At 52.1% G+C, this 20927-nt stretch overlaps 1 protein-coding gene across 2 annotated transcripts in view; it reads left to right on the plus strand.

Moving 5' to 3' along the window:
- The window catches only part of uvrag (UV radiation resistance associated gene), an 85074-nt gene that overhangs the window by 18669 nt on the left and 45478 nt on the right, over window positions 1-20927 (plus strand). For both annotated transcript variants that reach the window (XM_086160143.1, XM_086160144.1), the window contains exons 9-12: window positions 7835-7919; window positions 9027-9114; window positions 9202-9262; window positions 12073-12238. In XM_086160143.1, the coding sequence (XP_086016269.1) occupies window positions 7835-7919; window positions 9027-9114; window positions 9202-9262; window positions 12073-12238 (400 nt within the window). The remainder of the gene's footprint in view (window positions 1-7834; window positions 7920-9026; window positions 9115-9201; window positions 9263-12072; window positions 12239-20927) is intronic.

Here is a 20927-nt window from a genome sequence, read left to right on the forward strand (position 1 = left end):
TAGATGGACCCCCAAGGGCTCACGTTGAATAACTTTTTTTTTTTGCATCTCCATCATGAGCCGCTGAACATCACCCGCTGCCCAAATGCAGGTTCTCCTCTTCCGGCTCCTCGGTGTCGGCCTTGTTTACGTCCTGTCCGCCCACGCAGACCCGAGAATCTCCCAGAGGTTTGTTCCTTTGTGTTCAAACGGCGAAAAAGGCCGCTAATCCCGAGCCTCTTTAGCTGTCACCGCTCCGTCTCCAGCCTCCCGGACCGGACAGGTGCTCATTAGCAAACAGAAGAGAAGGCATTCTTGCATCTGGCCGGGATCCTGTTGATTCCAACCAGACGCTGAAGCCGGCCTCTTGTTTAGCTTTCCCAATTAGCCGTCACGCACGTTCCTTTCCTCCCACGGCGGGCAAGAAAAAAAAAAACAACCCGCATTCATCGGAGACAGGATACCGGGGAGGACGGGTGTTTATAGTTTTTCATTCGGCGGCTAATTTCCCCGCCCGCGCGTTTGATTGTGTTTAGATTGCCGCCACATTCCGTCCGATCCGGATTTATGAAGAGCCTCGATCGGACTTGAAACCCGAATCGCCGTCTCTTCCCGCGGAGGCTCGTCTCAAGCGCTATTAGCTTCCCGTCGGAGGGATACGCGAATCCTACGCCGTCGGCGGCCGTACGGGGAAACCCTCCGGGTTCCTGGAAACCTTTAATCGACAGCTGAATGTCGGGGGGACGCGCCTCGTTACGCAACGTCCCCCCCGGCGCTAACGCCGCCACCGGGCCCATTAGCAAATAACCCAGGAAGCCGGCCTCTCTGCAAACAAACCCAGCCGATGTTTGTGCAGGGTTGGGTGATATACGCCGGGACGGGAGAGCGAGCGAGCCGCGACTTCCTGCTCCCGCTAATATTGTGGTGACACGTCGGCCAGGTGGAAGGACGGTGCCCGTCCATTTATTTTCACATCCTTATTAATCCCCGAAAAAGAAAATATGGAAGGCCCCGTCAGGGACGGCTCGGGGAATCTTTAAATGAACCCGCGGCCTCGTGGATCTCGTCACCGCGTGGATCGAGACCACGTGCGCCGCCCGAAACAGGACGCCGACGGGCCCGGTTTTTAGGTCACGGGGAACCCGGGTCTTAGATTTAATCATTTCAAACACCTCCTGCTTGTTTTTGGATCAGCCCTATATATTTTCAGTTAGCGTACACGCCTGGGGGAATGTGTACCCACGGAGGCGCTACATATATATATGGCCGTCGTAGCAAAACACGCATTTGTCACGCATGTAGCCGCTTCGGTTATTGCGAAGCTGTACGTTTAACTGGATTTGAGGGATTTCCGGTCGGGGCCTCGGCACCTGGATGATGTGGGGCGTCCGATCGGGAGGCCAGGATACCGAACACGCACCCAGAGGGTCCGTTACATTCAGCTGTTAGCTGTTAGCTGTTAGCTGTTAGCGCTACTGTTATCAGTATGAGATGGTTAGCCCCCTCGCTCTCTCCGGCAGAAGCTCGCCGGGATCTGCACCGGCTTTCTAGGGGAAAGTCGGGTTCTGCAGACCGTCTTCAAGATCGCGGTCCACACCTGGTCTGCATGTAAGGTGTCAGGACACGACCGGGTTGTGATTTGACTCGGAGTCCATGTTTGGGTGACGGCTTCTTTAACTTTTGCACATTTAACGCTAGCTAGGAGTCGGCCCCCTCTCACTCCGACACAGAGAGGAAGCCTAGCGGACATAAATCTCCGCTCTTTTAACCGAATAGGTCTCTGGAGAAAAGCTCAAAACCAGGACGCGGCGGCCATATTGGGACTCAGATCGCAACCTTTCACAGGTCAACGTGCAAATCCCCAGTTCAGGGAGTTTATGAAAGTGAAAAATGGCGCACCGTCCCCAGTAAATCTGTCGGTTTATATGTAGAAACCTAAATCGCAGCGATTCCAAAATCGGTATGAATCACGGTGGAAGTGTGCAGAGAAGAAGCCGAGGCGAGCGTTCCGCCGGCCACCTGTGTCCGCCGACATCCCTCAGCCGACCGCCGTCGTCCCGCCGATTGACGCCAGCGACGCCCCCCCGGCCCCACGTCCTCCACGGCCCGTAACAGACGCCATATGACCATGACACGGGTTCTTTTTCTTACTCGGCAGATGTGGATTTTAAATAAGAGCCTCTCTTTCCTCCCCCCTGAGGATGAATGGTTCTGGTGGGGTTTCGCACACTTGTCATAATTTCCTCCCGTCTCATGTCCCTCCCCTCCCCTCCAACCTCAGCAGACGACATAAATCAGGTCCCTGAATGGCGTTTATTGTGCCGGAGCCACGGTAGTTCTTCTCACGCTCCGCGCCGCGGCCAGAACTCCTGACCAATAAACGTCAGCCGCCGGGTTCGTCGGCTTTAAGCAACGGTATGCGAGCGCGGCCCCGCAAAGCTCATGTTGAAGCTTTCATCATCGGCGAGCGGCGCCGCATGCGTGCAGCTGGCTCGCGTCCTGAAGGCAGCGCGCCGCTCGATGTACTCGCCGCTCCGTTATTTACTCAGGTGCGCTTCGGCCCGCCGCCCTCAGCTCCCCTCCGCTGGATTCGTCGGGATGTGTGAACCAGATCCGGCCTAAAGTGCTTTGGAACCACGGGGTTATAAATGCGGAGCTAGTTTGCGTGAGGTACAAACCAAAAACACAGATTTGTGATGATGCTATTGGTTATTTGGATGTTTGCGTGCGTGTGTGTCGGGGGTAGCGTTAGCTCGAGAGTGTTGTTTTTGTTGCACCTAGCATGCACGTGCGCAGCGCAGATCAGGAAAGATGAAGTGCAGGAAACAAACCCTCAAGAGACACCACGGAAAATATTCAACAGGGATGATAAGAAAGACGGGCGAGAGGCGGAGACAAGCTAAAGACACCCGAAAGCTAAGACCAGGAAATATAACGTAGCGTATGTAGCGCTTAGCTTCTTGTGTTTAATCCTTCTTCTAATCCATCCTTATCCTTGATGCTGTTGTTGTTGTTTTTGGTTTCTCTGCTCTGCTGTCTATTTATTCGTGGATGTCTTTTGCTATCTTCGAATTGCCTCTCTATTTATATTTAAATTCATATTTAATGACACTACAGCTGTTATGCGGCTGTGATAAAAAGAATTTCCCCTATGGGGATCAATAAAGTTTATCTTTTCGTAAAAAGTGTCGGCAGAAAACAGCACGAAGCCGAATAAATGAAGGCGTCACCTAAAGACGTGACACCCCGAATCTACTTACCGTATTTTCCAGACTGGAAAAATGTCGTGCCGGCCTTAAAAAAAATACATAGTGAAGAAGAAAAAAAACATATGAGTTTCATTTTTTGGGGGGGAAATTTATTTTATAAAATCAGAGACCAAGAACAGACGTTTAATCTTGACAGCCAAGTTATAGCAGTGCTTTTCAAATATTTTCTCTTGCACCCCCCAGAAAGAAGAAAACATTTCACGCCCCCTCCACTCTCCGCTGAAACTATAAAAAGTATCATTTTTAAATAAAATTGTGATAATTAGACTTCTGCGTAACATTGTCTCCGTATTAACATTAAAGAAAAGAAAAAAATAGAAAAATCTCGATCAACTGGCAACTTTATTCACAGAAAAGATTTCAAGTGCATCAATTTGCCGGGAATTTAACAAAATTAAATTCTTATACATATATATATATATATATATAACTATTTTTTGACCAACTGGACCATTTGATACCGAAAAATAAAATGAGATAAAATCAATAAATAATATTAATACATTCAAATTTATCAGCAGCATTAAACCAGGAGCTCAATATAAAAAGCACTTTAACCTGCAAAACAAAAATGAATTAAAACAATTGGTGCTGAACTTTGTTTTACTGAGGAAGTCATGCAATGAGCAGGTTTTGCAGTGCACAGTTTTTTTAAAGCCAAGCGCTACAAACGCTTGTTATCTCCGTGCACTTCATCTCTCCTGCTCTGTGCGCTCGGTGCAAATAAGACCTCCACTGGTGCTCCACTACTTTATAAGTTCTAGTAATAACAATAGAATAGAGAAAAACGGGCTGAATAGGTGCCTGGTATGTTAACATATCATAGTAACAGTTAGCGTAAACATTAGCGTAAACAACCTAGCATAACAAGTATAGCAAACTCCAAATCACTAAATCCATCTTCTTCATTTTCGGCGTCACTTCTGAGCAACTCCGGAGGGAGTTGTCAGTTTTTGGGAGGTTGCTGTCCACGTTTTTATAGAGAGGTGGTTGTGTAGCATGAAGCGAGGGTCGGGGGGGGGCAAACGTACGGCCCGCGGGCCAGTACCGGTCCGCCGGGGGAGGCAATCCGGCCCATGGAAGACAATTTGAAAAAATACTCAAAAATCATGAACTACTTCTTTTATATAAAAATGTAGCTCCTATATTGTCCGCAAGGGGTGCGCAGTTTTAGTCGGTGTTAGCAACATGGCACAACACTATGTTTCTCACGCAATGCGGCTTCCGGGTCTGGAAAAAGCAATTTTTACTTCTTGTTAGAAATGTTGCTGCTTTTCCGTTGGACCCGACACCCTCATCGGCAAGATGTCGTCGTCAAAAAAGAGAAATGTGGATGCGGAGTGTTGAGTTGTCCATGAAAAATGGGCCACTTCTTATTTGTTCCTTGAGGTCAATAAGGAACTTGTATGCTTGATGTGGATGCAGCAGGTTTGGCGTTTATCCCTCCCAGGACGCCGGCGGTTCTGCGACTCGTCTGTTTTTCTTTCCTCCGACGGCGTGTCGCCCATTCCCGAGCTTTTTTTTTTTAAAGTAAATCCTTCTTCGCAGCTGCGGCGAGCGCTTACTGGTGTCACGACAGCGCGCCCGGCGAACTCCTGCGGCGTCTCACGGTTCAATCAGCAGATCCGCCCTTCTTCTTCTTCTTCTTCTTCTTCTTCTTCCTTTTTCTCCCCCCTTTCCAAATGTGCAACGGATTATGTGAGACTTTTGAAGACGCTATTGGTAACGCGCAGCAGTGTAATTTATGCTAACTGTTTCCCAATAGCTTTGATCGGCTGCGTTGTGTTCAATTTGGCTACAGATGTTTTCCTTTTGGGTGCCAGAGTCAAATATCCGTCAGAAAAATACCGCGGAGGGGGAATAAATCTGCCCATAAACAGCAGCTTGGCGGGACCACAGACACTTTTAAGGTCCGGCATTTTTGCATGACAGATGTTAAATTTAATTTTAGGCTTGTTTTACCTTAAAAATGATGTGCCATCTATTGGGGAGTTTATAAATGTAGTACGTGTGAGTGTTTTATTTCCTGAAATCCAAACCTTCCCGTTGCTACGCCGCTCTCGGGTCCAGTGAGAGCCGGCAGACGCCGGGGTCACCGAGGGTGCCTTCACACCTCTCGCGGTGTCGTAATCTCCTTGGTCCCGGACCAAAAAAAGAGCCGCACCCTCCCGGGGAGCTCATCTGGATCTGGAACACGAGACCTCCTTCCCGTTTCAACGTTCCTGCCAGAGCCGACCGATAATGAGGAACGTCAGCGGAGTCCGCCAAGGGCGTGACGTCGACCCGAGAAGCGTCGGATCTCAGCGGGCGACGCCAGAGGGACCTCCCCTCGTCTCGTTGTTAGAAGTTACGGCGCGATGCTCCGCCCAGGCGATAAATCCTGGGACGGCCGCTTAGCAGCGTCGGGAATCCGCTCCGCACGCAGACCCTCGGCTTTATCGGGAAGATCCGATACATATGTTTCGGCAGCGTTGTTTGTCGTCGTCCGACCGCGGCCGTAACTCAGATGAAAGGATGAATGAATGGCGGAAGGCCAGACTGGACGGGACGCTAAATTAGCTTTCTCGCTAATGTTTGCTCTCCTTGAAAACCCCAGCTCCTTGAACGCTGGAGGAGCTTTCACAGCTTCTAGAACCTCTCCAGGAACCTCTTTCACGTATGCATACCGCAGATGGTCCATCTTAGAGTAGCGCCTACTCAGATGACCGGTGGACGTTAGCATAAGCTACGTCCATCACCGGAAGCTTCTTGCATTCTGCGGAGCGACGGTTTCAAAAAACTATCACAGTTTCCTCGCAACTCACGGCCAAACGGAGCCACCAAGAGGCCCGAGCTCTTCGAGTTGTTTCTACATTTACATTCTACATTTTGGACCAGGATACATCCAGACTTAGCTAACGGCCAACGGAGTTCTTCAGGGAAAAGATAAAACTCCATGAACGGTGTCGTCCTTCTTCTTCCTCTGCTTTGTTTTGGCGTGGAGCTGAAGGTGCACGTCACAGTCGGTCCCTCACTTCCTGTGGGAACCCAGAACTAAAAGGCTCCCCTGGAGGAGGATCCTTCCTGGAATTGAACTTCCAGAGTCCAGTGGCCTGCGAGGGCTGAACGTCCCACGAGATACGTGAGACGTGTAGGAGTGAATATACATTCGCTCACCCGGGAACCCGCAGGCCAGACGAGGCGGAGGCCCCTCGCCGCTGATACGGCGGCGGAGACGCTCCCACGCGGCCGAAGCCTCCGAGACCCACAGCTCATGACAGATGTTTGTGCGGAGCTTAAAAAGAAGACAGATTGTGATTGTTGGCGAGGGCCGAGGTTCTTGGCTCCCCCCGCAGCCGCCCCACCTGGTGGCCGGCCTCCAGGTCTTAGCAGGAAGGAGCTCGCCATCTCCGGAAGCCCGGGTCGAATTCTGATCCAGCTTCCTCGAATTCGCCGTCTCCCGTTTACTTCCGGACCTCCGTCCGAAGATCTTCCGAAGCGCCTCTTCCGTCACGTGTCATTCGGCGGCCGGACGTTAGCGGAAGTCCAGTCGCACCCTGACTTGGCGGTGGAATTGGTCCCGTGACCGAGCTTGTTATTTGAAATGGGTCAAATTAATCCGTTTCGGACCCCTGGTTCGGTTACGGGTTTTAAACTGGAAAAATGTACTTTCAGTAGGAGAAATGTAAGCTGGTGCTGGAAGACGGCAGATCAAATGCTACCCGAGAACATGAATCTCCCCCTGGGGATCAATAAAGTATCCATTCTTTCCTTTACGTCATAAATAGATAATAACAGATACAAAAATAAAAACGCAGAATAAAAGATATAAAGAAATTAAGTGGTTTTATGGAGTGTGTTTACTTAAAGATGGGGTGAAGATTGGGGGACTCGACCATTTGTTCCCTCTGAACTTCACTTCCTGTCGACACACTGAATGCTACGATGCTATGCTAAACGTACCTTTGCTACGCTTGATGTTTCAACTCGGAGTGAAGTTGTTTCTCTTTCTAAAACCGTCAATTCGTCCCCGACGCCACTTTAGGGACAGCGACGGCCATGTTGGTGTCAAACGCTCATCCGGCTCATCGTAGCACACTGAATGCTACGATGCTATGCTAAACGTACCTTTGCTACGCTTGATGTTTCGACTCGGAGTGAAGCCGTTTCTCCTTCTAAAACCGTCAATCCGACCCCGACCAGGCGTCCTGCTGTCTCGAAACGCCACTTTAGGGACAGCGACGGCCATGTTGGTGTCAAACGCTCATCCCGCTCGCCGCTAACTCAGATCTGAGCTGCGATCACAAAGCATCTGAAACCAACCGCGTTATTGCGCTCCTAATCCCCAAATAATACTTGTTTTTATTTCCGGTTGTGCTACACCGCCGGGTTTTATTTGTCCGTCCGCCTCTGTATTTACGCCGTCTGATGCGTCCTGTAATCCACCTGCATTCCTGTCTGGTTTAGATGTTGAGGAGAGGAAATGGTTTTGTCCCGATCCCAAAAAAACAAGACGTTTGATCTCCGCTCGGCGGATGACAACCGCAAACAGCAGCCCACCTGGCGGCGCGCACACATTTAACAGTTTGCCTTCCTCTATCTTTCAGAGGAAAGCTTCTCTGCCCATCACGAGAGCCTGAAGGAGGAGAAGGAGTCGCTCGCCAAGCTGCACAAGGAATGCACCGCCAAGAGGTACGCTAGCCTGTAATTAGCGATTCCCGCGTCGGGCGTGTTTTAATGTCTTTCACCCATCGGCCGGGTGAATGATGAGCGCCGGTGTGTTGCTCAACCCTGCGGAGCGGTGATGAAATTACACCCCGGACCCCCGCCGCCGCCGCCGCCGCCGCCGCCGCTCTCTCCAAACAAGGGGATGTTTTTGCGGCGGCCGCCGTCCCGTCACGCGTCCCCCGCTGACAGCTCGCGCGCTGTGTTAAAAAAGTCCGGTGTTTGCGTTGGCCGGCGGCGAGGCGTGTGCAGCGGGTGGCGGCCCTGGATACCACCTTGTTTGTCTGAGAGGAACCTGGCAGTGACAGAAGGTCCACCAGCGGGGGCGGGAAACAGGAAATTAACATCGACACATGCACATCTGCCTCGTATGCATCCCCGGGAAGAATCCGAGCTTTCTTTGAATCGACGCGGCGCCGGGAGGGTTAAGTCCGGGCGCCGTTTCTCAACCGGGTCACGTTTCACTCCGCTCGGCGCCGATCCAGCCTAATCTGGCACCGTCGACATCGGAGAGCGCGCGCGACTCGACCGCATGCGGATCCGCCGTCCGGGAGACGTGCGGATTTATAACGTCGCCTTCAGGTAACCACCTAGCGGGCGGCTTCGGCTCAGGGGCGCTAAAACCTTCTCCTATTTCACCGGCGCATCATCACGCCGCCGCGGGAGGACGGCGGCGGAGAACCCAGGGAGGAAGTCGGAGTGAAAGGCGAGGAGCCGCGTCCTACAGGACTTACGGGTCAAATAAAAACAATCTGTCGGCATCCAGGTGAATCCTGCACGGTAATACGACTCGAAGTATGACCTGAGTTAAGGGTAAACAGCCACGTGGTGCGGTTTCCTTCTCCCTCTAGATGTTCCTCCACCTGCTCCCTGCTCTCGCCATAGATCGCAACATCATCCGCAAACAACAGAACCGTCAAAATATCGAAATCCAGTTCGCGCTCGCGCCGATCGGGCCCGGCGCCCCTTTCACCGGGAGTTAATCGCCTTCTCCGAAAGGCCTCGGCCTCCCGTGCTTTTAGCGCTCTTGCCGTTCGAGCGCTAACTCGGCGCCGCTAACTTGTGTCTCCTCAGAGAGCAGTTCCTCAAGTCCAACGCCCAGCTGACCTTCCGATGTCGTCAGCTGCTCTCCGAGCTGTCCTACATTTACCCCATCGACGTGGTGAGTGAAGGAGAAGCCGTCGCCGTCGTTCGTCGTGACGATTTTAAACAAAAACACCCGTCTTTGTCTGTCGGTTTGAATCCACAGGCCAACCAGGCGGACTTCGTCATCTGCGGCGTGAAACTGCCGAATTCGGAAGACTTTCAAGGTACTTTTGTTTTGTCTGTGCAAACGTCTGCGGGATTCTCAGCTCCGGCGACGGCTCGGGTTTAAGAACATAATTACAGCCGCATTACGACGCAATTAAGGTTTTAACGGCGCTTGAAAGAGGAAGGCTCACTTAGATGATACCATTTTCCAATTAGCTCGACACGGTCTGAATGGGCGAATGACATAATGACACAGCGCTAATTGTGAGCTAACATCCTCTTTGCTTCGCGTCATCATAACATGTGTGTGTGTCAGAGGCGACTCAGCGCTTTCCTTTCCCGTCAGTGCTTTTTTTTTTTTTCTTCTGGTTCACAAGAACATTCACGTTAGCTGTTTCCCATAACGGAAGTCAAAGAGATAAAACGCCGACTTAGCTTCGGGCTCTGTTAAAAGCCCCTCGCCTCCACCGCCGCCAAGGCCTCGCCGTTTGATATCGAAGACAAAGATGGAGGCCGCGTCAGCGCGCCGCGCCGCTATGAATGGGTTTTGCCGCCTCAGCAGAGGCCAGGCGGCGACCCCGTGACCCCGCCGTTGTTCCGAAGAGCTTTGCTGAGTCATGAGCGGCGGCGCCCGGCCCTCTCGGGCTCCCGGTGGGACCGACGGTCTGAAATTCAAAGCCGCCGCTCCGTCTTTCTCACATCTGATAAGACGTAGGCAGCGGCGACAACCGGACCCCTTGTTCCCATTAGGCGGAGGCCTGTTTCTGCTTCTGGCTACCGGCGATGCGTAGGTGGAGATCCAGCGCCGAGTCAACATCTGAGCATGTGCTTTGGCAGCAGGTACAAAGGCCTGGGATTAGGAAGATCCCGATTCATTTACCTCAAAGTGCGCTTGCCTCTCCTAAATTGGATCCCGTGCTCCGGCGTTGCGTTCGCAGAGTTTCTAAGTAGCGCCGTGCTGATGTTCAGCTGCGCTGCAGTCGCCGGAGTCGCAGCTCCACCAGAGCCGTAATTCACCCGCAGCTGCCGGGTTTAAATCAGATGGGAGCGACAAGACGCTTCCATGACCGATAGCTCGTCTCTGTGTTGACTAAATTCATGTGGTCCTACTGTTCTGCGTGGCTTCCGAGGACTCACGGACACTCCGGTTTGCCAGCGCAAATCTGGGCCGTTGACCCCCGAAACCACGCGTCCCGTCAAACAGTGTTTCACGGCGGAGCTCGGCGCAAGATGGAAGTTGTACCGCTGTACCCCACGTTGTTACTTGGGTACTCAGTGCACCCCTTGCGCTCGCTCTTTCCCGCAACCCCAGAAGGTCGAGGCAGAACGGTGAGCTTGGATCCTCCTGATGTTTCTACCCGTTTTTTTCCTGGCTGCCGAATGCTGGGCTTCTGCAGATCATCTTAGAACGTGGTCCAGAGCTGCTGTACGTGGAAAGTGTCCTCAGGCAACTGGGAAGGGATTTAGCACTGTATAAATCTGCCTTGACTTGATATCATTAACAATATATGAGCTCAACTGATCTCATAAATGGCCTTCAAACAAGGTCCCGTTTGATGGTCCGGCCTTCTCAGATCACATGCGGTACCGTCACAGACAGCGGATTATCGAGGGAACTTCCCCTCGCTCCTCCTTCTTACCCCTCTGCTGACCCCTGCCCTGATTTGCGTGAGGTCCGGCCCGCTAAGAGTCCCATCAAGCCCAGAGCTGCTTCTGACCTCTCGTTTCTACAAGCCCACGGAGGGCCTTGTTCCACATTAGAGGGTCTCTGGAGGCTTGGAGTCCACATCCTGCCGTGGGTCAAAGTGGAGCAGGGTGGCACTGGGCTTAAAGCCGTCAGTGCTTTCTTTGTCAGGTGTGCGCTCAGGTTGCGCCCCGAGGTGCAGCATTAGGCTACGTGTCCATTAGGCGGCCCGGTTTCCCCGTCAGCGAGGAACGGTCATCTAATAACGGCGGAAGAAGCCCCTCGCTTCGCTCCCCGCGGTTGACTTTACATTTGAAATTGAATTTCGGGTCATTTCTGGCTCGCCGGAGGCCCGACATTCCTCTTGCAGCGGCTGCTCTGCGGACTCGGAGCGTCGCCACGTGGACCGGGAAACAAACGCCTCCCGTGAAGGACTCGTGACTAACAAATTGCACCAATGCAAACCAGGTGTTGTGTGCGAGGCTAAAAAAAGGGAAACTATGAGCCCGTTTAACACCTGATTATCCTTTTTGTCAAAGAATTAAAGTTATAGCTATGGTTATATTATCGCACGGCTTGTTAATAGCACCGAGCGCGTCGAAGCAAGAGCGAAATATTTGCAGCGCGTCGTCAGCGAAGAGGTTCACGCAGCGACCAGGAACAGAAGCGTAGTCTTCAAAGAAGCCTCTCGCGCCTTGAACGGAGGTTTCTCTGGCAACAATTTCACAAGTATTTACCACTTCCATTGTGGCGGCACGGTTTTATTAAAAAGACCGGGCCATCTGAAGTATTTGCCCCCAGCGCCGCCCCGCCGCCGAGGCAGAACGTGAAACCCTACCTTGTCGGCCAGAAGCAATCAAGCTTCCCGTCGTTGGGTCTTGAAGCTCGGAGGGGAGCATTCGCTCCCGGCGAGAAACTCGTCCGTCACGCCGCCGCCATCGTTTGCGCGGCGCCACAATCGGAGAACACTTTCCCGCTTGAATGCGGCAGCAGCTCCTCCTGCGAACACTGCGCTCCCGAGGCCGAGATGCCAACACGGTTCGCGTTAGCGTATTTGTTTTTCCATGTAGTGAAAACCCATATCAGGCGGCGCGCGCTCCGTGACCGTGCGCTTTGAAGTATGGGATTTAATGAAATTCAGATTTCCGAATTTGATACAAATACAAATGTTTTTCCGTCCCGCAGCAAAGGACGACGGGAGCGTGGCGGTCGCCCTGGGTTACACCTCGCACCTGGCCCTGATGATCTCGTGCTTCCTGCAGATCCCGCTGCGCTACCCGGTCATCCACAAGGGTTCCCGCTCCTCCATCAAGGACACCATCACCGACCGGCTGTCCGAGAAGGAGAGAGAGTGAGTCGCCCCGAGAGCCGCCGCCTCTTTTGCTTTTTTGGGTTCATGCTCCCTGGTGTCCTACGTAGAAGCTCCAGCTGAATGGGAGATGCTCTGCCATGAAGGGATGGCGTTTGGGTCGTAGGAGATGGAGTGTCTCCTTCTTCCTCTTGCTCTTCTTCTTCTTTGCTCTTGTTGTTGTTGCCGCTGCCTTTCTACTATATCTTCTTCCTCTTCTACTTCTTTGTCGTCTTCTTCTTCTTCTTCCTCTTGCTTTCCTTCTTCTTTGCTCTTGTTGTTGCCGCTGCCTTTCTACTATATCTTCATCTTCTTCCTCTTCCACTTCTTTGTCTTCTTCTTCTTCTTCTTCTTCTTCCTCTTGCTTTCCTTCTTCTTTGCTCTTGTTGTTGTTGCCGCTGCCTTTCTACTATATCTTCATCTTCTTCCTCTTCCACTTCTATGTCCTCTTGCTTTCCTTCTTCTTTGCTCCTGTTGTTGTTGCCGTCCTTCTGTATTCTCTTCTTCTTCCTCTTGCGTCTTCTTTTTCTTCCCTCTCTTGCTTTTCTTCTTCCTCTTCTTTGCTCTTCTTGCTCTTGTTGTTGTCCTTCGTCTATATCGTCATTTTCTTCCTCCTCTTATTTTTTGTGCTTCTTCCTCTTTCTCATCTTCTCGCTCTTGTTGTTGTTGTTCCTCTTCTTGCTCTTGTTATTCTTGCCCTTTGTCTGTATCTTTAGGTTCTTCCTGCTCATGTTGTTTTTTCATCTTCCTCTTGTGCTTCTATTTCTTCCTCTTCCTCTTCTTCTTTGCTCCTGTTGTTGTTGTTGCCGTCCTTCTGTATTCTCCTCTTCTTTCGCTTGTGTCTTCTTTTTCTTCCCTCTCTTGCTTTTCTTCTTCCTCTTCTTTGCTCTTCTTCTTGCTCTTGTTATTGTCCTTCGTCTGTATCGTCATATTCTTCCTGCTCTTGTTTGTGCTTCTTCCTCTTTCTCTTCTTCTTGCTCTTGTTATTGTTCTTCCTCTTGCTCTTCTGCTTGCTCTTATTCTTGCCCTTCGTCTATATCTTCAGGTTCTTCCTGCTCTTGTTGTTTTTTCCTCTTCCTCTTGCTCTCCTTCTTCACTCCTGTTGTTGCCCTTTGTCCTTCTGTATTCTCTTCTTCTTCCTCTTTTGTCTTCTTTTTCTTGCTTTTCTTCTTCCTCTTCTTGCTCTTGTTATTCTTGCCCTTTGTCTATATCTTCAGGTTCCTCCTACTCTTGCTTCTCTTCTTCCTCTTTTTTGCTGTTCTTCTTCCTCTTCCTCTTGCTTTCCCTCTTCTTTGCTCCTGCAGTTGTTGCCGTCCTTCTGTATTCTCTTCTTCTTCCTCTTGCGTCTTCTTTCTCTTCCTGCTCTTGCTTTTCTTCTTCCTCTTCTTTGCTCTTCTTCTTGCTCTTGTTATTGTCCTTCATCTATAGCGTCATTTTCTTCCTACCATTGTTGTTTTTTCATCTTCCTCTCGTGCTTCTTCCTCTTCTTCTTGCTCTTCTTCTCGCTCTTGTTGTTGTTGTTGTTGTTGTTGTTCCTCGTCTTCCTCTTCTTGAGTACGAACGTTCCCTTGGATCCGAGGACAATCTTGACAGTTGTTCAGTGATTTTCTGGCTATTTTATTACACTTTTAGGAACCCATCGCGCCACTGGAGCCGCGTCCAATGATTCATAGCCTCCATATTTCAAAAGACCTTTGAAGTCAATACGTTTCCTGCCTTTATTTTTTTATAGGATTGTTCTTTTTAAAAGCCTGTATTTCTGATTTAGAGCAGATATTGGATACAGACAATTGAGGGCTAGCCTTAGCGGGGCTTACGCTCCGTAATCCTACACTCCTCCTTCGGAAAGTTGAGATATCGAAAAGCACAATCCAAACCACATTTAACAAAGCGCTGCATGAACAGAGTATCGATTTTTTTTTTGTTTCATTTCTTATTTATTTATTTCTAATCTTCGCTCCAACGGGCGGTTCAGGGGCACGTCTTCGCCCCGGATTACGCCGTTCGACATTTCCAGTTTCGCTCACGTGTCTCGGAGACGCGCCACCCGATACCCCCGGCTCGTCTCGGTGCGTCTCAAGCGATCTGTCAAGGCGGCGGCGTTTTCCCCGAAGAAACCTCAGCCACGTCCACGATAGTCATTTCTGGTTCCCTTGCGATGCAAAGCACGGGGGATCGAACGGTATTCGGGTTCCACGCCCTTCGGCTCCGGCCTCACCGCTCTGCCCTGTCTTCAATTAGCTGGTGGCAAATTCCCTATTTGCTCTGTAAGTGTAAACAGATCCTCCTGAACGTTCCTCCGACGTTCAGGCCGCGCTGGCGGTACCACGACTTGCAGTACTTGGCGGCGGCGGAGTGCTGACAGTCTCCGCGCTAAAGCGACGCCATCGATTTTTCAATCTGTTTATTATAAATGAGTCCCGGAGCGATGCTTTAATACCCGGCGTAAAACCTCTTCCAGCGGCTGAAAGCTACATAAGGCGCAGGAAGTACTCCCTTCCTTCAGCCGCTGTCCCGTGTGTCTTTGTGTGTGTTGTGGATTGCAAGTGGCGTTCAGGTTGTTCATGTGGTGGCGTGAGCGTCGGAGAATCAAGTTGTAACCGGCTTCTTCGGTATCTTCGGTAGCCGACCTCTCAGAAAGCCACGGCGCGTTCGGAAGTTTCCGCGATTCGCTCGCCGAAGGTTTTTTTTTTCCCGACAACGACTTCAGCCCGGCGAGGCCGTCAGGTCGAGCTCCTTCCCACGGGAAACTCTCACCGAGTGCTTTTGGCAAAGCCCCGTTCGCAGCCGGACGGACAAGTGGAACCAAACCTGCCGCTTCTTTGGCCGAACATCTGAAAACAGGAAGCGCTAGCGCTCACACAGCGGCGCTGTTGTAATTTTCCAAATGCAAACCAGCTGATGTGAACCTCCGGCGCGGTGTGACAACCACGTTCTTGCCTTCTCCTAATGGCCTCCCAGAAGCAGAACCACGGCGTTGTCGGTCCCGAGCTCTTGGGTCACAGCTTCGGGCCGCGGAAACGCTCCCGTCTGCGGGATTATATCCATTTCCTTCGATGCCGCGTTGATCTCATCGAATTTGCACGGCCGCCGCCGTAAATCAGCGCGCGCAGGCATCGTAATTACAGCGATATGAAATTGTTATTTGCATCTGTTATGGTCTTGTAACTATGAATCAAGTCAGGCTGAATAAAACCCTCCGCGCAGCGGTAATTGTACATTTCGGAGAATCGCGCGCGCCGACATTCCCCTCGCGCCAGACCCCCCTCATTAAGCCAGAGGGCTGAGCGACAGGGAACGCTTTGCCGTCGTAGCCCTCCGAGCTACAAATGGAGGCCTCTCGCTCGCGCTTGTCGGCCTCTTACCGCCAAGCCGCGCCGTCCGGCGGTGCCCGCCGGCGCCCCGCCTCCCGACCCGCGCATGTTTACGACCCCGCGGGGCCCCCGGCGGGCCGCACGCGCTCAGTAGAATGATGTGTCGGGCGACGGGAAGAAACAATCCGGGGCCCCGAACGCGCACAGAAAGCAGTGATTAAAGTGTCGGAAAAGGCGGTCGTTGGTGATGAGTGAGGTGGCCGGGGATCGGTTTCTCAAAGCGCGCAGGGATTAGCGCGCAGTACGTCAATTACGGCGGCGCGCGCACGTCGGGCCCCGAGCCCCGGCTTCAGGTAATTGTTCTAACCCGGCCTTTCCCGTGTAAACACTCCCGGAGTGTGATAAATCTCAGCTCGGCGGACGCGTGGCTTCGGCTCAGGCCCTCTTGGGTCAAAGCTTCCAGGGTCAAACAGTTTTACTCTTCCAGGCTTTGCGGATGAAGTAACGGTCACGCTCTCTCGGTCCTTGTTTGTCTAATTGGGTTTCTTCCACGCCGGAGGCGCGTCGATCCGCCCCCGGCGCACGCCGAGTTGGGAAAGCGGCCCGCGAGGTTGTTTGGAAATCAGACGTGACCCTTCGCGCCCCCCCGCCTCCTCTGCGGCGGCGAGGTTTTTCTTCCAAAATCACTGGACTCTAACGACATGTCGTGCCCAGGTTTTTTTTTTTTTTGTTTTTTTTTTCCTTCCTGTGGAGAGACCCGGTTCACGCTCGGGGGAGAACCCGGAGAGATGCGATCCAGATGTCCGGGGGTTTGATTGAGAACAGTACCCGGCTGTTTGAGAGGCCTCGTCGGGCATCCAGGTAAACCGTTTTAAAACGGTAAAACGGAAAATTAATTTCAGCGGGGGAAGCCGCTCGTCGCAGCTCGCGGCCAGAAGGAAAACATCCTGTCGCCGGAGGCATCGAACGTGCCGCCCGCTTAAGACGACAGAGGTCGGCGAGCTCCTAGAAAAATGGTTGCCGTTCCGCAGCTTCAGCAGTTTGAAGTTTCATAACAGGGACCATGTGCGGAGTAGCTACTGCTATTTGTTTATGATCTGGACAAGGGTGATATTTTACAGCGGCGTACAAACCAGACAGCATTGTTGTCTAAAACCAAAACCGCTAACTTGTTAAGCGCCTCAACTTTTTAATGTTTCTTGATTTGTATATCCGTAAATCACAGCTGAAAAGGACACGGCGCTAGGGCTCCGCGGATCTCCGACGCTTGTTCGGGGAAAAGGCTACCGACTGTCCGAAGCTTCTGCTAGCGTCCGACGGCACTGGATAAACATTAAAAACCAAAATGGGTTCCTCCACAGGATGGAAGTCATGCTCCTACGTATCTCCACTCGGTCACTGACGTCCCCAAACTATTGGCTTGACTGATCAGTGGACCTGGAACGGCCTTCTGAGCGCCGACTCCCAGCGTCCCTCTGGACTTTGGGAAGGACCCATATATTGGGTCACTGGCTCCAGAGGTAGAGGAGGATCTGGAGTAATGTGAGATTTCTTCTTTGAACCCTGACTTCTCAGAAGGTCTTGTCAAAGTGTGCTTCTGTCAAGCACCAAGAGCCAAACATCTGAAGACGTATCGCCCCGAAAGGGTCATACTTTGGTTTTTTATAGGTATCGCGGGAGCTCGGGGTGCAACATCTGCGCAGTTGCTCCCCCGCACAGTGACCTCGAGCAAGACTCCGAATCCCCAAACTCTCTGGATCACGTGCCTCGGTATGTCCGTAGAAATTTGGCATGTGGAGTAGCATCCTCTGCCGACGGTGCCTTGCGATGATCGGTAAAAACGCCCGGCGCTGGGAATTGGCTTGAAATGCTTCCTAACGGTCGATTGAGGGCTTGCCATGCGCGCTCCCGCTCTGCTCTGCAGCGCTTCCCCTCGCTTTAGACCCGCCGTCTGTGAAAGCGTCGCCCCAAGTGGTCGGTAAACTACGAGAAAGGGGCGCAGAACTCAGCCCGAGCGTGCGATCCATTGTCTGGCACGGCGGAATAAATCACGTTATGTAAGCAGAATCCCGCGCGGCCGTTGGATTTTGAAGCGGCGCGCTCGTCCCCTGCGCCCGTCGACCCCGCGAGCCGGGGGGCCGCAATCAAACGTGAACAAATGGGTCGTTATTCAGGGCTACATGTCAACTCCGGAGGCTCCCTGGGATCGGACGGAGTGTTTACGTATCCTTTCTTGTGGTTTACTGTCCAATCACCCGGAGACAAACGCTGGAACGTTATATAACAGCGATTGGAGGGGGAAAAAAAAGGCAGCGCCGTCTCCTCCGGTTTCACAGGTTAGCTGCACAAGCAGCCCTTCAGCTCGGAGTCCCGCTGATGTGCGGCTACTCCGGCAGCACTTGTCCGTACTTCATTAAAAGCGCATATGTGCCGAATGGACTTCTGAAGGAGGCCGCGGGAAGGTAGCCAACCGCAGGAGTGCAGCGGGAATACTCCGCATCGATGGAGATGGGAGTCTGAAGTCTGAATAACGGGCCGCCATTAATCCCCCAGGAAGGGTTTCATTCTTTCATTAAAAGGCAGCCCATTATCTGGAGATTTCAGGGAGAAGCTCCGGGCGAAGTGATGATCTGTGGCGTTTTCCTGGCCTGGTCCTCGCTCGTGCTCTTTCTGCTCGCGATTAAAACAATGTAGAAAGAAAATGAGAGCTCGGGGGGGGGGGGGGGGGGGGGGAAGCCGGGAGCCCCTGGTTATTCTTAAGAGCCACGATGAAAACCCGGGGTGACGGAGCGAGCAACCGCCACGGCACTCAGGAGACACTTTAACGGCCAGAGACGGAGATGGCGAAGCGGCTCCCAAGTGCAGCGGCGGTCATTAAAATAGCATTCGCTGACAGACGCTCAGTGTAATCATTTCCACCTTATTGAAAATTACAGCTCGCCGTGATTTATATCGTATCCGCTGACGCTTCGAGCCCCGACTGTCGCAAGGCAGGTGTTTTTTTTTTAGTTTTTTTTTCGTTCCTTAAAAGCAGGCTCCGATGATTTATGGAGCCACGCCGTCTTGGACGTGCACTTTTAAGGCATCTCACGACCCGAAGCTTCGGTTGTGCACATTAGCGGCGCTAATTAGGACGTCTAAACAGGACGCCGTGCACATGTGGCGAGCCCGGCCTGTGTACATAACCCGGCGGGTCCGACAGGCACCGGGAGCCGCAACGCCATCATTTTCGCCGGCGAGCGGACTTCGACCGCCCACCCGCGTCGTTTCGGCCGCCACTGCAGTGCAACCGCCTCAAGATGGAAGAGCTTAATATACTTCAAGCTTAAGTATACATGTGTCGCTGTGCCCTTCCTATTCAGGGCGGTATGCTTGCAAAGAGGGACCAGAGGGACCCCCTTGTGCTTGCAAGAACAGCCCAAGCGTTCTCTTGCTGTAAAACTAGGGCGAGTGGGTTTGTTCTGGAGCTGCAGGCCACCTTGCAGCTGGCATGGGGAGACGGCTGGCGGACGGAAACATCTTGACGCGACCATTTGCCTATTCATTCACAGGTCTTGTAGAGATATGCTAACGCTCACCCAATCAGTCATACCTCTGGACAATGTAGGGTCTCCAGTGAACCTCCGGGATGTTTTTGGACTACGGGAGGAACCCTGAGGAACCCCACGCAGGCAAATGGAGACTCTGCACAAAAGAGGCCTCCTGTGGGTAGCGGAGATGCTAACAGCTGCGCCTCCTTGCTGAATGCTCTTACTGCAGTGTGAGAAGGACACCAACAACAGCAGATAAGTGAAGTTGTGGTGGTGAATAGATCCCTGGATTAAACCCCCAACTCTTGGACCCTGGGACACAAACGAGCCCCTCCCAGGAGGGGTGATTGGCCCGCCATAACGGCCACGCCGGGCTCCTGGACGGAGGGCGACCGAACCCGGGGACCAAACAGAACTTCACCAGCCGATTTAGCGATACCCGCTCCTTACGCTCACCTCCGGCACAAAACTCTTCGCTCAAGAACCCAAAACGGCCCTACATGTCCGCCACATCAGCTTCCGCTGGTCCGTGGACGTCCAACAAGTCGGTAGCTCAGCTCCATGGAACCACGCGGTGCAGAAACTCGCAGCTAGGTGGCGCTCTCACTCACAGAAATACATTTGTCTGTTTCTTACCTCCACCTTTCGGTTTTTTATTTTTGTGCCGAGAGGAAGGGAATGACGGCGCTTCGGAGAGGAGAGCTAGAAGGAAGGAGGGTGAGAGCTTTGCTTCTGCTTTCAACCCACTGTCACGTCTTTTTCATCTCGCCCGTCCCGCGCGTGCAGAGGGGAATATTAGCTAAATGAAAGCAGACTTCATGTTTGGGATAATCAATCTCCGCGGCGGGCGCCGGGCCGCGTGGGCGCGTTGATTACGGCGGCTGTCATATCGGGTTTGATGTGTTAGCTTCACCGACGCGACCCTTCGGCGGGGGCGGCCGGGGGGACGGACGTGCAGATGGAAGGAGCGGTTTGATTTCACGGAAGTGAGGAAACGCGGCGAGGACTGCTGATTTGATTTATATGTACAACACAATTAGGGAAAAGGACAAACAGCGGGTCGATCGCCGCCGAGCGAGCGCGTCCTCGAACTCACGGTTCCTTCCCCGGGCCGAGAGCGAGCTCCTCTGACTGTTTACTCTGGCGTTCTGGTCCACGCCAGACGTCGTTCCCGTTTAAAAACAGCTGAGATTTCCAGAATCTGCGTCGTGTTTTCGCCCGGCTCCGTGCAGAAGGCTGCGCCGCCGCCCAGTGAGGGGTTGAAAAACACATTTTCACTGAAACGCCGACGACTTTTAGCGACGGAAAATGAATCGCCGGGAGTTAGCTGCTTTTGTCTCCACGGCAACAGTAGCTCAGGGTCTAAACTTGTATGCCAATTTGTCCGACATGGCTCGTCTTCTTCTTCACGGTAGTTTCTCCAAAAAGAAAAGATGATTTATTTTACATGTAACACAAAACACTTATTGGATGTCATGTCATATTAACATTTTAACATGATAACATGATCTACCGTTTTTTCAAAACCGATACTTTTCCACACATGTACTTGTACATATATACATATGTACCCATGTACCGAGAATCCGATACTTTTCCACACATGTACTTGTACCACGAACAGATGTACTCGTACATACATGTGATACTTTTTCACTCGTCCCTGTACTTTTCTCGATACTTTTCACACATGTACTTGTACATATGTACCTACGTACCGAGAAACCGATACTTTTGCACGTATGCGAAAAAGTATCGGCTTCCCCGGTCGGCTTTCGTAAAGCGGTAAAGATAATGTTATGATATTAAAATGTTAAAACGACAAATATCCAACAAATAAAGAGGGTA

The sequence above is a fragment of the Fistularia commersonii genome, chromosome 15, assembly GCF_037954325.1.
Source record: "Fistularia commersonii isolate RoL2024-O1a breed Wild chromosome 15, RoL_Fcom_v1.0, whole genome shotgun sequence".
Classification (NCBI taxonomy): Eukaryota; Metazoa; Chordata; class Actinopteri; order Syngnathiformes; family Fistulariidae; genus Fistularia; species Fistularia commersonii.